The sequence below is a fragment of the Microtus pennsylvanicus genome, chromosome 20 (assembly GCF_037038515.1).
Source record: "Microtus pennsylvanicus isolate mMicPen1 chromosome 20, mMicPen1.hap1, whole genome shotgun sequence".
Lineage (NCBI taxonomy): Eukaryota > Metazoa > Chordata > Mammalia > Rodentia > Cricetidae > Microtus > Microtus pennsylvanicus.
In genome coordinates this window covers 37,716,839-37,731,180 of record NC_134598.1, presented here as the reverse complement: position 1 = coordinate 37,731,180, position 14,342 = coordinate 37,716,839, and the positions used below count along the sequence as shown (strand labels likewise).

General features: G+C 48.5%; 1 protein-coding gene across 3 annotated transcripts in view; it reads right to left on the bottom strand.

Annotated features, from left to right (window-relative positions):
• Nucleotides 1-14,342, bottom strand: part of Rfx4 (regulatory factor X4) — a 156,794-nt gene that overhangs the window by 54,563 nt on the left and 87,889 nt on the right. For all 3 annotated transcript variants that reach the window (XM_075954493.1, XM_075954495.1, XM_075954494.1), the window contains exon 8: nt 11,136-11,299. In XM_075954493.1, coding sequence (XP_075810608.1) covers nt 11,136-11,299 — 164 coding nt within the window. The remainder of the gene's footprint in view (nt 1-11,135; nt 11,300-14,342) is intronic.

Genomic DNA, 14,342 nt, shown 5'->3' with positions numbered 1-14,342 from the left:
ACCTCTTCAGTGTGCTTCCTGTAAGGCCTAAGAATTGATCCAAAATGGCGATAGTTTTCTGTTTAGTCCAGGAAACTTCCCAAGTGATCCTTGTGCTGCATCTATCAGGAGGATGTCCATGGCTCAGTGTCCCTCTATTAGTGTGTCTGTGGCTCAGTGTCCCTCTATTAGTGTGTCCGTGGCTCAGTGTCCCTTTCTTAGTGTGTCTGTGGCTCAGTGTCCCTCTATTAGTGTGTCTGTGGCTCAGTGTCCCTCTATTAGTGTGTCCGTGGCTCAGTGTCCCTTTCTTAGTGTATCCGTGGCTCAGTGGACCACTATTAGTGTGTCTGTGGCTCAGTGTCCCTCTATTAGTGTGTCCGTGGCTCAGTGTCCCTCTATTAGTGTGTCTGTGGCTCAGTGCCCCTCTGTTAGTGTGTCTGTGGCTCAGTGTCTCTCTAATACTGTGTCCGTGGCTCAGTGTCCCTTTCTTAGTGTGTCCGTGGCTCAGTGTCCCTCTATTAGTGTGTCCGTGGCTCAGTGCCCCTCTGTTAGTGTGTCCGTGGCTCAGTGTCCCTCTATTAGTGTGTCTGTGGCTCAGTGTCCCTCTATTAGTGTGTCCGTGGCTCAGTGTCCCTCTATTAGTGTGTCTGTGGCTCAGTGTCCCTCTAATACTGTGTCCGTGGCTCAGTGTCCCTTTCTTAGTGTATCCGTGGCTCAGTGGACCACTATTAGTGTGTCCATGGCTCAGTGTCCCTTTCTTAGTGTGTCTGTGGCTCAGTGTCCCTCTATTAGTGTGCTCATGGCTCAGTGTCCCTTTCTTAGTGTGTCCGTGGCTCAGTGTCCCTTTCTTAGTGTGTCTGTGGCTCAGTGTCCCTCTATTAGTGTGCCCGTGGCTCAGTATCCTTTTCTTAATGTGTCTGTGGCTCAGTCTCCCTCTATTAGTACCCGCTACATGTGCCATCACAGACTCTTGCCCCTTTCTAGTAAGGACTGCAAATTTTTACCTCCAAATTACTTCCCAAATGCATTTAATGTGTTCCCTTTCCTGCCAGTTCACCATCTCTTACCTGGGCCCCAATATTGACATCCTAAGCACCTTCCTTACCTTTTGCCTTCTACCTCCATCCCTGTACAAGGTGAAGGGAAGACTCCTCCCAACATTTATCGTGCTGATCTGTGTCATGTAGTAGTCATGTAGCAGTTTCTCACTCCTTACAGCTCCCAAATAAATCAACGCACAGAGTCTTACTCTTTCTTATAGAGGCCCAACTTTAGCTTGGCTTATTTCTAGCTTTTCTTAAATTGTCCCATCCATCTTTTGCCTCTGGGCTTTTCCCTTCTCTTGCTCCTGTATATCTTGCTTTCACTCTTACTCTGTGGCTGGCAGGGTGGCTGGCCAGATGACTGACCCCTAGCATCCTCTCCTTGTTCTCTTGCACCTTCCTCCTCTTCCAGACTTCTCCTCCTGTTTATACGCTCTACCTGCCAGCTCCGTCTGTCCTTTCTCCTGTCTAGCTATTAGCCATCAGACCATGAGGTGTTTTAGAGGCCAAGAACCACAGCTTCACAGAGTTAAACAAATGCAGCATAAACAAAAGTCACACACCTGAAAATAATTTTCTACAACCATGTCACCCTCAGGTTAAAAATTCTCAGTGCCTTCCAATGTTCTGAGATTGAAACCCGAATCCTCCAGCTTCTCTTCTCTCTGGTCCCCTTTGCTCTGTTTTGGGTCCCACTGGTCTCTGAGCAGTTCCCTTTAATTTAGGATTTTTGTTCCTTGAGTTCTTTACACCAAAAACATCTTTCCCTTAATTCATGGGATCAGCTCCTTCTCGTCCCTCTCAGACTGGCTGTCACTTCTGGAAGGAAACAATACCTGATGCTCCCAAGATGAGGTCCAAAGCTACAGTTATTCCTCTGTGTGTGTGTGTGGGGGGGGTGTTGCAGTTGTGACAGGCCATTCTGTGCTGACTTATAGGATCATGTCATACATGAACATCTTTCTCTAGACCATGAGCTCTGGAGCAGAGGTCAAGGGCTATGTCTGTCTTGCTTAGCCTTTCTTTGTCCTCAGCACCAGATACATCGTAGGCCCTCAAGAAATGTTCGCTAGATGTAATAAGTAATAAATGTCTCTCAATCTTCAGATGGACAGATCCCAGACATGCTCCCCTCCCTCTGCCCGGGCTCCCAAAGCCAGTGCCCACTCTGCACATGCTAGTCCCTCTGTCTACTACACTCCTGCCCCGGATAATGGCACACTCCCTTCTTACCAGCTCCAAATGCTGCCCACCTTGACTGCAGCATTTGAAGTCACTGGGCTGCCCCTCCCCCATCATGAGATGCCTGTGCTGCCTCAACACTCAATCCTACCACAGAGCTAAAGAACAGTAACTCTGGCTCCTGTGATGAAAATTAGCTATAGGCAAGTTAGCACAGAACAGCAAGCCCTGCTTGGACATTGCTGTAGCAAGCCAGGTAAGAGGGAGGATGGGTAAGAGCAGAAATGGTGGGAACGGTGCATTAAGGTCAGACTGGAATATTCTAGAGGTCAAGCCAGCAGGCTTCCCTGATGGTGGAGGGGTGTGGCTGAGGAAGGAATGGAACTGTGTCTTCTTGAGAGAAAGTGGATCTAGGCATGGCACTTCACCAGGACCTGTTCCACAGAGGCACAGCATTCCCCAGCACTGAAGGCAGGGTCAACTCAAAGCATTCAGAATGTCATAAGGCAAATCCACGCTGGCTAGTCAGTCTCAAACTGAGGCTGAGTTCTACGGTGGAGGTGGCAACTTCTCAGAATCTCTGGCTGCTCTCCACAGAGGGCCAAGCTGTGGAGCAGCGCTGGGTGACTGCCCAGGGGCAGGGGCAGCCGTGTGCTCGCTGTAGCTGGCACACAGCCGGAGCTGGGAGCTGGCCTTTGTCTGCAGTCAGAGAGCACAGCAGCACTGTGGGGGGACCTCTCGCTTGGGGCAATTGTTTGCTTTTATTAAGCTGAAGAAAAGTGTGGAGGCATTCAGCCCAGAGACGGTTCTATTTGGGGTTTAGAGGCTTTTAAAACATCTCTCTCCTCTCTCTTTCCCTCTCTCCTCTGTCTCTGTCTCACTCTCTCCCCTCTGTCTTTCTCTCTCCTCTCTCTCTCTGTGTCTGTGTGTCTGATATGTGGGTACTCACATGTTCAGATCAGAGGACAACCTCAGGTGTCAGTGTCTCTCTTATTTGTCCCCCGTAACCTAGCTGGCCCACAAGCTTCCAGAGATGTTGCTGTTACCACCTTTGTTTGCTTCAGGAGTCCTGGGATTGAGTCTTACCCACGGATCCATCTCTCTAGCCCTGGGTCCATAGTCTTTGAGGCATTATCTAAACACTGAGGTTACTTTGTGGCAGCGTCCATGAGAAGGCAAGGTGTTATCCCCCACATCTTTATAAATGATAACACAAGGAGCTACCCACCCTGACCCCCAGCTATGCCACCTCCTTCAGCATCTACTGAGCCTCTTCTTGACCCTTCTGCCGTCATGGGGGCTCACCAGGAGGGAAGGATTCCCTTAGCCCCCCCACCTCACTCCCTAGCCCAACATTCCTGCATGGATGGATCTGAACCTGCACTCAGGCTCCAACTGCTGTGACTCTCTCAGGACCCTGGGTGACTGCCAGCCCTGAGCTGCTACAACAGCCAGGAAGTGTTGATAGCAGACACCTGCTAATGGGCAAGCCTGCTGAGCCAGACACTAAACACTTCACACATTCTTCCCTGTTTAATCCTCGTCTCACCCCGTGAAGTGGGTATTATCATCAGTCCTTCCAGAGAAGTGAGAACCACGCCTCAGAGGCAGAGCTTAGTGAGAGGCAGAGCTAAGGATCAAGGCCAGATGTGTTTGACCCCCCCCACCCCCCCACCCCCCGCTGCAGGCTCCTAGGGTGACAATTCCCAGGCCAGGCCGGGTGCTCCAGGCCTCACATCTTACCCTCTCCAATGCCTTCTGCTTTTCATTTAGCATCTCTGGCTTGGTCCTTGCTCTTTGGCTTTTTTTTTGTTATCCTTGTGACTAACTCACACACACGCGTGCACACACACAAGCAATACTTTATTTTGCTACATCGACAGATAACACTGTTAGCCCTCTGCCAAAATCTCCTGGAAGAGGTGAGCAAGACAATGTTGAGAATGACGGCTCTGCACACCATTCCTGTAATAGAGGTGCATGGCACTATCTCACGGAGGCTTCTCAATGCTGCCCCGGGTCACCTTCGCCGTGGTTACAAAGTGGTTAAATTCTGGGCCACTGAGTTGGAAGCTGAGCCTCAACCTGGCCAGGGTCATGAGTGACAGCGTCTATTTCCAACCCAACAAAGCATAAAGCCTTGGGTACTCCGGCAAGTTGAGAAAAAAGTGAGTTAGCTGTCAGGCAGACCCTGGCCTTTGCAGTGGCTTTGCCCTCTCAGTTCAATGTGAAAGGGACTGAATTAGTATGTCTGAGACCACAGGGCAGTGGGCCAACTGCGTGATTTCTAAAGAGTCTCCAAGGGTCTACTGGAAACTCAGTGCAGCAGGCATGTTTGAGATATTTGTGTTTGTTTGAGACAGGGTCTCAGTGCAGAGTCCAGGCTGACCTTGAACTCACAGAGCTCCTCCTGCCTCTGCCCCCTGAACGCTGATATTAAAGGTGTGTGCTACCACACCCAATCATGTTAGATATTTAATGTTGTCTTCTAGGGCCAAGCATTGAGACTAGCACATTGCAGCAATTGGTAAACACTAGTCTAGTGAATGAATGAATTCTGGCTGTTTTCTTATTTGCACACAAAGGCAGATAAGGCATTCCAGCTCTTAAGCTCCGCTGCCACCTCTGTAGAAATAAGTCTGTCACAGACAGCAAGGTAGGGATGAACAAACTAAGTCTCAAGCAACTGTAGAAGTCACCTGGGGAAGGTCTAGGACTGAGGCAGAGAGACTGGGAGAGGAAAGAAAATCTAACAAGTAAATTCTAAACTAAGCACAAAATATTCTACAAGAATTTGAATCTCGAGTTACATAGCAGCCCAGGGAACCCTGAAGACAGAGATTCAATTTCTGCTGACTGCTTAGGAGAAGGGGCATATGTCCATTTCTTGGCATAAACCCTAATCATCTCAGTATCCACTGTTCTAAACACTGCTGTACAGTCAACCAAACACTAAAGCTGGCAGATGGATCAGTGAGGGAGAGTTTGCTGTTCAACACGAAGACCTGAGTTTGGATCCCCGGAGGCCATAATGCAGCCATGTGCAAGGGCGTATCCCTGCCATCCTAGCACTGGGAGTGTGATGAGAGGGGAGTCCTGGACTTGCTGGCAAGGTAGTCTGCTGAACTGACAAGTTCTGCGTGCAGTGAGAGATCTTATCTCAAACAGCACACACGTCACACATACAGACACATACTGTCTTAGGTTTTATTGCTGTGAAGAGACACCATGACCACAGCAATGCTTATTAATGATACATTTAATTCAAGAGTCTCACCATTTCAGAAGTTCAGTTCGTGGCAGGGAGCATGGCAGCGTGCAGGCAGACATGGTGCTGGAGTTGAGAGTCCTACATCTTGACTCAGAGGCAACAGGAAGTCGACTGACTCACTGAGCAATATCCTGAGCATAGAAAACCTCAAAGCCCGCCCCCACAATGACACATTTCCTCTAACAAGGCCATATCCATTCCAACAAAACCACACCTCCTAATAATGCCACTCCCTATGAGCTTATGGAGGTCAAATACATTCAAACTACCACACAAACATACATAATCATACACAAGAATTTTTTTTAAAAAATCAAGGAAAAGAACCCTCTCTAAGGAGACAAAACAGTCAGTATACGCAAATAATCAAAGAGACCCTAAAGTAACTATAAAAAGATTAATATTGATACAGATCTAATGGAAAAGACAAACGGTGTGCAGGACAGTGGAGAAACTTCAACAGGACGGAAGAATCACTTTATAACGGTGGTGGGGGTGGGGGTGGGAGCGGGAGCGATGGCTCAGCAGGTAAAGGTGTTTGCTGCCAAAGCCTTGTGACCTGAGTTTAACCTCCAGAACACAGGTAAAAACCGGAAGGAGAGAGCCCACTCCAGCCCGCTCCACAGAGTTGTCCTCTCGCCTACACCTGTGCCATGCACACGCACAGACAATAATAACAGTAATAATAATAAATGACTACATGTGGCAACTTTTAAAGAATTAAATGATTTGTCAGATACGAAAATAAAATCAAGGTATGGTAACACTGGCAGCTGAGTTAAGAATCCAGGAACCTGAAAATATTTTAGTAAAAATTAACCAATCCAAACTCAAAGATAAAAAGGAGTAAAGCAAAAAGGCTCCCTTTAAGAGTTGTGGGATGATGTCAGGCGGGCTAGCATCCACACTGCTGAAATGCCAGGAGGAGAGAAAGGAGAAAATAGAGAGGATAGTATCTACTTCTCCAAAGTAACAAAATTATAGTTAAACACAGATCCAAGAAGATTCACAAACAGGCAGGATCCAAAACAGAATTATAATAGGTCACTGTCAAACACCTGAAAACCAACAATAGAAAGAAGCTGGAGGGGTCACGTGGGTGGGGGCATTTCCACGGAGGACAAGATACATAAAGCACAGATATGTAAGTCTAAGAGTCAAAGACAAATGCATGGACTTTTAAATACTGAAAAGAGAATAGAACACACAAAAACCTTTGCCAATCTATGGGCTGGGGAGGTGGCTCCGTGTCTAAACTGTCTGCTATACAAGCATGGGGCCTGGGTTTGGGTCCCAGCAGCCATGTGAAGGCCAAGTGGCCTGTATCTGTGACCCCAGCGCTTGGGAGGCAGAGATTTGTGGATTACTGGGGCTTTCTGGTCGACCAGTCCAGCCATAACAGATGCCACCCCCCAAATAGGCAGGGGGTAACTGAAGGGGACACCTGGTGTTGACCTCTAGCCTCTCTCTCTCTCTCTCTCACACACACACACACACACACACACACACACACACACACACGGGTGTGTCGGTCACTTTTCTGCTGTTCTGATAAAGCACCGTGACCAAGACAACTTAGAGAAAAGAGGATCTATCTGTGCTTACTGTGCCAGAGGGTAGCAGCACGACGTCCATCGGGTCGACCTCACAGACATTACAGCGCGCCTCATCAAACGACAGCCCAACAACACAGTTTCTGGGCTATCAGACAGCTGAAATACACCTGGCAGACCTGATATGATGCAATGCATGCAATCTGACTACAGGGAAATTAAAACAGAAATTAATAGCAACACTATCTTCATAAACCCAATATTTGAAAATTAAACACTTCATTCTTAAAATAATCCATAGACTAAAGAGAGAGTGATAGGAAAAATGAAGTTACTCTAAATCAAAATGAAAATAAACATATCAAAATTTGTGGAATAAAGCTAAACAATTAGAAAAAATTAAGACATTAAGTGATTTTACAAGAAAATGAATTCACTTGAATTTTTTTTATTTGCTTGTTTTACAACAGTGTCTCAATTGTAGCCCAGGCTAGCCTGGAACTCCCTGCGTAGCCCAGGCTACGCTCAAACTCATGGTAGGCCTCAGTTTTCCAAGTGCTCATATTACAAGCATGAACTACCTATACCAGACTAAACAGACAGGTTTTAACCCATGACATGTTTCCATACAACAACTAAAGAGAGGAGGAATACGTAGCTCCAAATCAATTTAAAAAAAAATCAATAAAATTGAAACTAGAAATGTGACAAGTCAGAAGAAGCAACAGCTGCTTCCAAAGAAGGAGGAAGAAAGGAAATCCCAGTCACTCACCAGGGAACAAGAAGACATCATCACAGATCTACAGACGCTGACGTGAAGTAAAGAAATACAGACCACTTTAAGCTCAAAATTGCCAAGTTTTGGATGAAATTTAAAATAAAACTGAAGTGAAAACATTTCCCACCTCATCTTATAAGAACCAATATTTCCTGACACCAAAATAAAAAAAAAGATGTAAGAAAAAAAAAAGCCTCAAAGGGCACAGACATTTATAAACTGAGATATGGAATCCACAACAAAACAGCAACGCAGATATAGCAATGTATTTCAAAATTGTGACAGAGTGTATTACACCAGCTAGGACCACGGGTGACAATGGACATCCTCACACTTTTCCTGGGCCTGATAGGGAAAGCATGTGGTGTTTACAAGGTGAAAGAATCTACAGTGTTTGAAAATAAAGCAATGTGAAATCCACAACACTTGCATTCTAAGGGGGATAATAAAATTCAAAATACTTTCATGATGAAAACTCTCAGCAAACTAGCAATGGAAAGGAACTCTCTTGATCTGATGTCGTTTTCTACATCTTAGCGTGAACACTACACTACACTCTCTCTTTTTAAGATGTAGGAGAAGGTGAAGATGTCCATTGTCACGGGTAGGTTCTAGCCAGTGTAACAATACTGTGCATGAAAGGGGTCTAGAGATTGGAGATCAGGAAACAAAATAGTCTCTTGGCCTAGATTATACATTTATACCCACAAGTAGTAGTCCCAAAGAACCTACCATAAAAACTATTAGAATAAATGACTTTAATAACTAACTTCTCAAGACAAAAGATTCACACACAAACTAAAGTCATGTTTTTAAAGGAGTAATAAACAATTGGAAACTGCAGAAGCACTGTAACAGGACCCACAAATAAATAAATACAAACCATGTTCATGGACTAGAAGAACCAATATTAGTAAGACGATGTTTCTAATTGTGTTTATGAACTCAGGGCAGTCTCTAACAATATGCCACAGCAAAGGAACCATTTTGAGAAAAATAAGTCAGGTCTCCTATCACTTGTTTGGAGTTGACTATAAAGCCCGTTATAACCAAGGCATTGCAGTGTGGGTGGAGACAGGGCGTATCAAGGTATGGAACACCACCAAGAGTCCAGGGTATGTCTGCACGAGTGGCCAATGTTCTACCAGGCAACAAAGCAACTCAACAGAAAATGTTCAGCCTTATCAACAAATGGTGCTGGAATACTTGGCCTTCATCTATAAATCCAAAAATAAAAACTTGATCCCTGCACTTCACATCATGTACAAAACTAAAATTTGAAAACCAAGTCTATTGGTGTCTTCCTGGACTCAGAGCAGCTCAAGAGGCCGAAATGAGACCAGGAACCCGAGACCAACTGGGAGGAAGCAGGGAACCCAGTGGTGGAATGCTTAGCATTTCTGCTGGCTTCAGTCTCCAGTAACATACACACACTCATACACACACACACACACACAACGCGCACACACACACATGCACACACACACAACACACACATACATGCACACACACATGCACACACACAACGCACACACACACATACATGCACACACACACCTCTAAAAGTACAGAAGAGTGTGTGTGCCTTGAAAACAGAGTTTCTTCCTGGCATCTGTCCAACATCCACACACTGTCCACATGTCAGACAACAGAAGCACTCTAGTGGACTCTTGAGAAGAAATGCTTTAAGCAACAATCTAACCACAAAAGAATACAAATCAAGGTGAACAACAACAGCTCCCAACACTCTGAAAGTCTGAAATGCTCTTTTTCAATTCTTATGGCAGTGGGACTGCAAAGGGAAATCATAAAATAGGCACAAAATAATTTTCAAATAGCGCATATCAAACTCTAAGGAACATGGCTGAAACAGTGTTAGAACATGACTAGCCTGTGTGAGGTCCTGGGGCTTACCCCGAGCATCATATAAAACTCGGCATGGTGGCCCAAATCTGTAATCCCAGCACTCCGGAGGTGGAAGCAGGGGGTCAGGGTCATCCTTAGCTACACGGTGAGTCTGAAGCGCCTGACTGCCCGGACCACTTGAGACCTGTTCCATAATTGACAGACGAGCAGGCTGGCGAAATAAGCCAGTGACCCTCTAGGAATTCACCCTATGTGTACACGCCATGAGTAAGGTGCACAGTGGCAGAACATAAGCTCACCTATGGGGAACGCGGGTCTTTGCGGGTGTGAAATCAGCTGGATTGCCCAGGTGGACCCTAACTCCAGGGGCAGGTGTCCCAGTGAGAGACAAAGGAAGACCAGGATACAGGGCAGAAGACCATGAGCAGATGGGGGCAGAGATCGCAGCGATTCAGCGACAAGCCCAGCAACACCGGGATTGCTGAAAGCCACCAAGGACCAACAGTGAGACCCAGCAGGTGTTCCAGAGAGCCTCTGTGAAGACAGCCTGCGAGCCTGTGACTTGGCACACCTGACTCATTTACAAGGGACACTCAGGAAGGCATGGCCAGGCAAAGAAGAACCCAAAGGGCAGAGGCAAGTGCCCTCATTTTCAGCCACCGTGTGACAATTTATTACAGACTCCACAGGAAACTAATATGCTCCTCCATGTCACCCCTCCCAGCATTCCCTGTAGTTTAACAGGACTTGAAATCCCAAAAGACCCATAAAATTCAATATGGCAGAAGCCCACGCTGTTACAGGGACCTTGAGCTTGTAGGGAATGCCCCCTGACACAGCACCAACGGTGCACATACCCTAAAGGAAGGACTTGTTAGGACACCTGAGAAAAGGTTGGACAAGCAGAGAAAAACTCACAGAGAAATCTTTGCAAACTGGGGTAAGATGCTGCCTGCTCTCAGGCCAGAAGACAAAGGGCAGAGTCCTGCAGAGGACAGCTGGCCAGAGGCAACCTTACATAGAGGGGGCCAGAGAAAAGTCCCCTGCTTCCCCGTGAGGAAGTTCAAGGCCGGGATCCTGGAAAAGGGCAGCAAGCAGCACGGCAGAGAAGCCACACAGCAGAACCATGGGGCGGAGCACTTTTGTGTGAAAGCCAGGCACAAAATGGTCTGCCCAGTGCCACCGTGCCAGCGAGAAGGAAAAGCCACGTGCTCTGGGCACTAATGACATGCCCAGTGCATGAAGATGACCATGGAAGTGTCATATTGATTTCCACTGTGCATTTGGGAGCTATTTTCAAAGCAGGAACATTCTATTCACAGTCAAACTACAACTTTTAATTTTTAAAAGTCCACTATCAATGGTCTTTACCAGACCTTGTTTATAATAATAGTAAAAGAAATTTAAAGCGATAGCCAATGCCTGGCTCCTCCCAAAAGGGAGGCGAGGCCCAGCAAACTCACCTGTCGGGCAAAGCCTGCAGCACTGTGGGCATCAGAACTCCTGAGATGGCCTTGTAGAGGATGGAGTCACACACGCCCACGATGTTCACCACCGTGGAGGAGCCTAGCACAGGCAGCATGTGGGGCGGCATTCCTTGCCAAAAGTGCAGAAGGAAACTCTGAACCTGCATTGACCCAGAGAGAGCGGTGGTCAGACACAGCCTTGCACATGCTGCAGCTCCGGAGTCCACTTCCCGGTGGGAACGGGAGCTGCCCCAGCTTGGGAGGATGCTGTCCACACTTACAGATGCCCACTGCTGGACACCTGCCAGCCCTGCAGCCTGGTGCTGGGCCTCCTCGCTGTAAGCTCAACTCCAAGAGTCAATTAAAAAGGTCAGACAGGTCAGAACGCTAGCACCCATTAGTCTCTGAGTCCCCGGGGAAAGATGCCGTAGTTACAGCTGAGAGCACAGGAAGTGTTTGCTACCTGCAAACGTAGCCTAATTCATGTGTATGCCAAAATCCTGGACAGAGAGCAAGGAACTTCTCATATCCCAAACTCTCACTTTCTCAAAGTGTGTGGTGTCCTTGTGGAACGAGAGGTGGTGACACACGTGATACACGGGCAGAAGATAGGAGGGCACGTGACACACGTGACACACGGGCAGAAGATAGGAGGGCGCGTGACACACGTGATACACGGGCAGAAGATAGGAGGGCGCGTGACACACGTGACACACGGGCAGAAGATAGGAGGGCACGTGACACACGTGATACACGGGCAGAAGATAGGAGGACACGTGACACACGTGACACACGGGCAGAAGATAGGAGGGCACGTGACACACGTGACACACGGGCAGAAGATAGGAGGGCGCGTGACACACGTGACACACGGGCAGAAGATAGGAGGGCGCGTGACACACGTGATACACGGGCAGAAGATAGGAGGGCACGTGACACACGTGACACACGGGCAGAAGATAGGAGGGCGCGTGACACACGTGATACACGGGCAGAAGATAGGAGGGCGCGTGACACACGGGCAGAAGATAGGAGGGCACGTGACACACGTGACACACGGGCAGAAGATAGGAGGGCACGTGACACACGGGCAGAAGATAGGAGGGCACGTGACACACGGGCAGAAGATAGGAGGGCGCGTGACACACGGGCAGAAGATAGGAGGGCACGTGACACACGTGACACACGGGCAGAAGATAGGAGGGCACGTGACACACGGGCAGAAGATAGGAGGGCACGTGACACACGGGCAGAAGATAGGAGGGCACGTGACACACGGGCAGAAGATAGGAGGGCACGTGACACACGTGACGCACGGGCAGGAGATAGGAGGGCACATGACACACGTGATACACGGGCAGAAGATAGGAGGGCACGTGACACACGTGACACACGGGCAGGAGATAGGAGGGCATGTGACACACGTGACGCACGGGCAGAAGATAGGAGGGCACGTGACACACGTGACACACGGGCAGGAGATAGGAGGGCGCGTGACACACGGGCAGAAGATAGGAGGGCACGTGACACACGTGACACACGGGCAGAAGATAGGAGGGCACGTGACACACGTGACACACGGGCAGGAGATAGGAGGGCGCGTGACACACGGGCAGAAGATAGGAGGGCACGTGACACACGTGACACACGAGCAGAAGATAGGAGGGCGCGTGACACACGTGATACACGGGCAGAAGATAGGAGGGCACATGAAGCACACGTGATTGGCCTTTTCCTTTGTCACCAGGACCCTGAGCGAGCAGGGCTCTGCTGGAGGCTCATAGTGGAGTCACTGTTATGGTGAAGCAGGAACTGGAGGCTTCCTGAGGGGATGCTCTGAGCAGAGAGCACCGTGGTGACCCCACATCCACAGCGTCTAGGGTGGGGTTTGAGACCAGGAAAGGGGAGCAGAAGAGGGCAGCCCTATGTACACAATAACACCCCTAAGTTGAGAACCCATTGGGAAGCTGGATTTCTACAGGGCTGACTCGAGCCCTGGGTTAGGCACTGTTCTCCCCCCCCCCCCCCCCCAAGGCGCTCTCTCCACATACAGCATTTTTCAGGTTCCCATAAGCCAGCAGTGATTCAGTGTGGGACACATAACCTGGGCTCGCTGTGTTGGAACTGGTTTTTGTATTTTCACTGTGTGTCCCGTTTTCTAATACGACACTGCTGATCTGATGATAACAGAGCCTGGAATCTTTACTTCCACTTACAGAGTTACCAAGTTCGTCCGTCGCCTTTGGATAGCTGCCGGGCTCTGGACGACGGACTTGGGTGTCAGTGTGTATAATAAGGTTTCTTATTACGTGGTAGCTGGGGTCTGGCTTATTCCCTGGCCCATGGCTCTCTCTGCTGCCGCCACTCCATAGATTCCTGTCTCTGCCTGGTGGTCTGCACCGCCCTGCAGACCCTGCCAGGATCAGGTTCCGGATCCCACCAGTCACTAGACCTCATCTTTCCACTACATAAACTCTGCCTACTTCACTCCTAAGAGCTGGTAGATTCCGACTCTGTTTTCCTTAGCCCTGGCCCCATTTTCTATAAGCTGCCAGCTTCTAGCAGAACGAATGGAAAAGACCAGCTGCTGTGTAGGGTACCACAAGTCCACTGAGAGACTCTAGCAGACATCTGTCTGTAAGAAGCCTGCTCAAGCCACACAAGGAATCCTCATCAATCCCCAGGCTCCGAGCAGCCATTGTATCACGTGTTCCATCCACTGTCATCCTCCCTTCCTTCTCTTCCTCTGTCACTGAAAGTCCAGCGGTCCCCACTCCTCTGAGAAGGAAAGGAAGGAGAGAGAGACCTGAGGCCAACTGTGAAGTGGGACACAGGAGAGGAGAGCGTTCCCACTCAGGACAGAGCTGCTCTGACCCCACCCTGGGCTGGATAGGAGGGGAGGGAGAGGGAAGAGCTGAGGTGGCTGCCTGAGTGGCTGGGCAGAGGGTCCCAGCAAGGTTAGACTTGGGAGAAACAGACACACAGCAGGGGATTAAAACTCTGGTTTAGCCTTGTAAATCCAGGACAATCAAATCTGATGCTCTGGACTATGCCTGTGAGTCGGCAGGCCTTTCAAGATGGCTATAGTGATTTCTACCCATTGTTAGGATGAAATACGATGACTTATATAAAATGCCTGGCATCATATAGGCATTGGATAAATGGACACTTATCATTAGACAAAAGGAGGAATTCTGGGAAGGA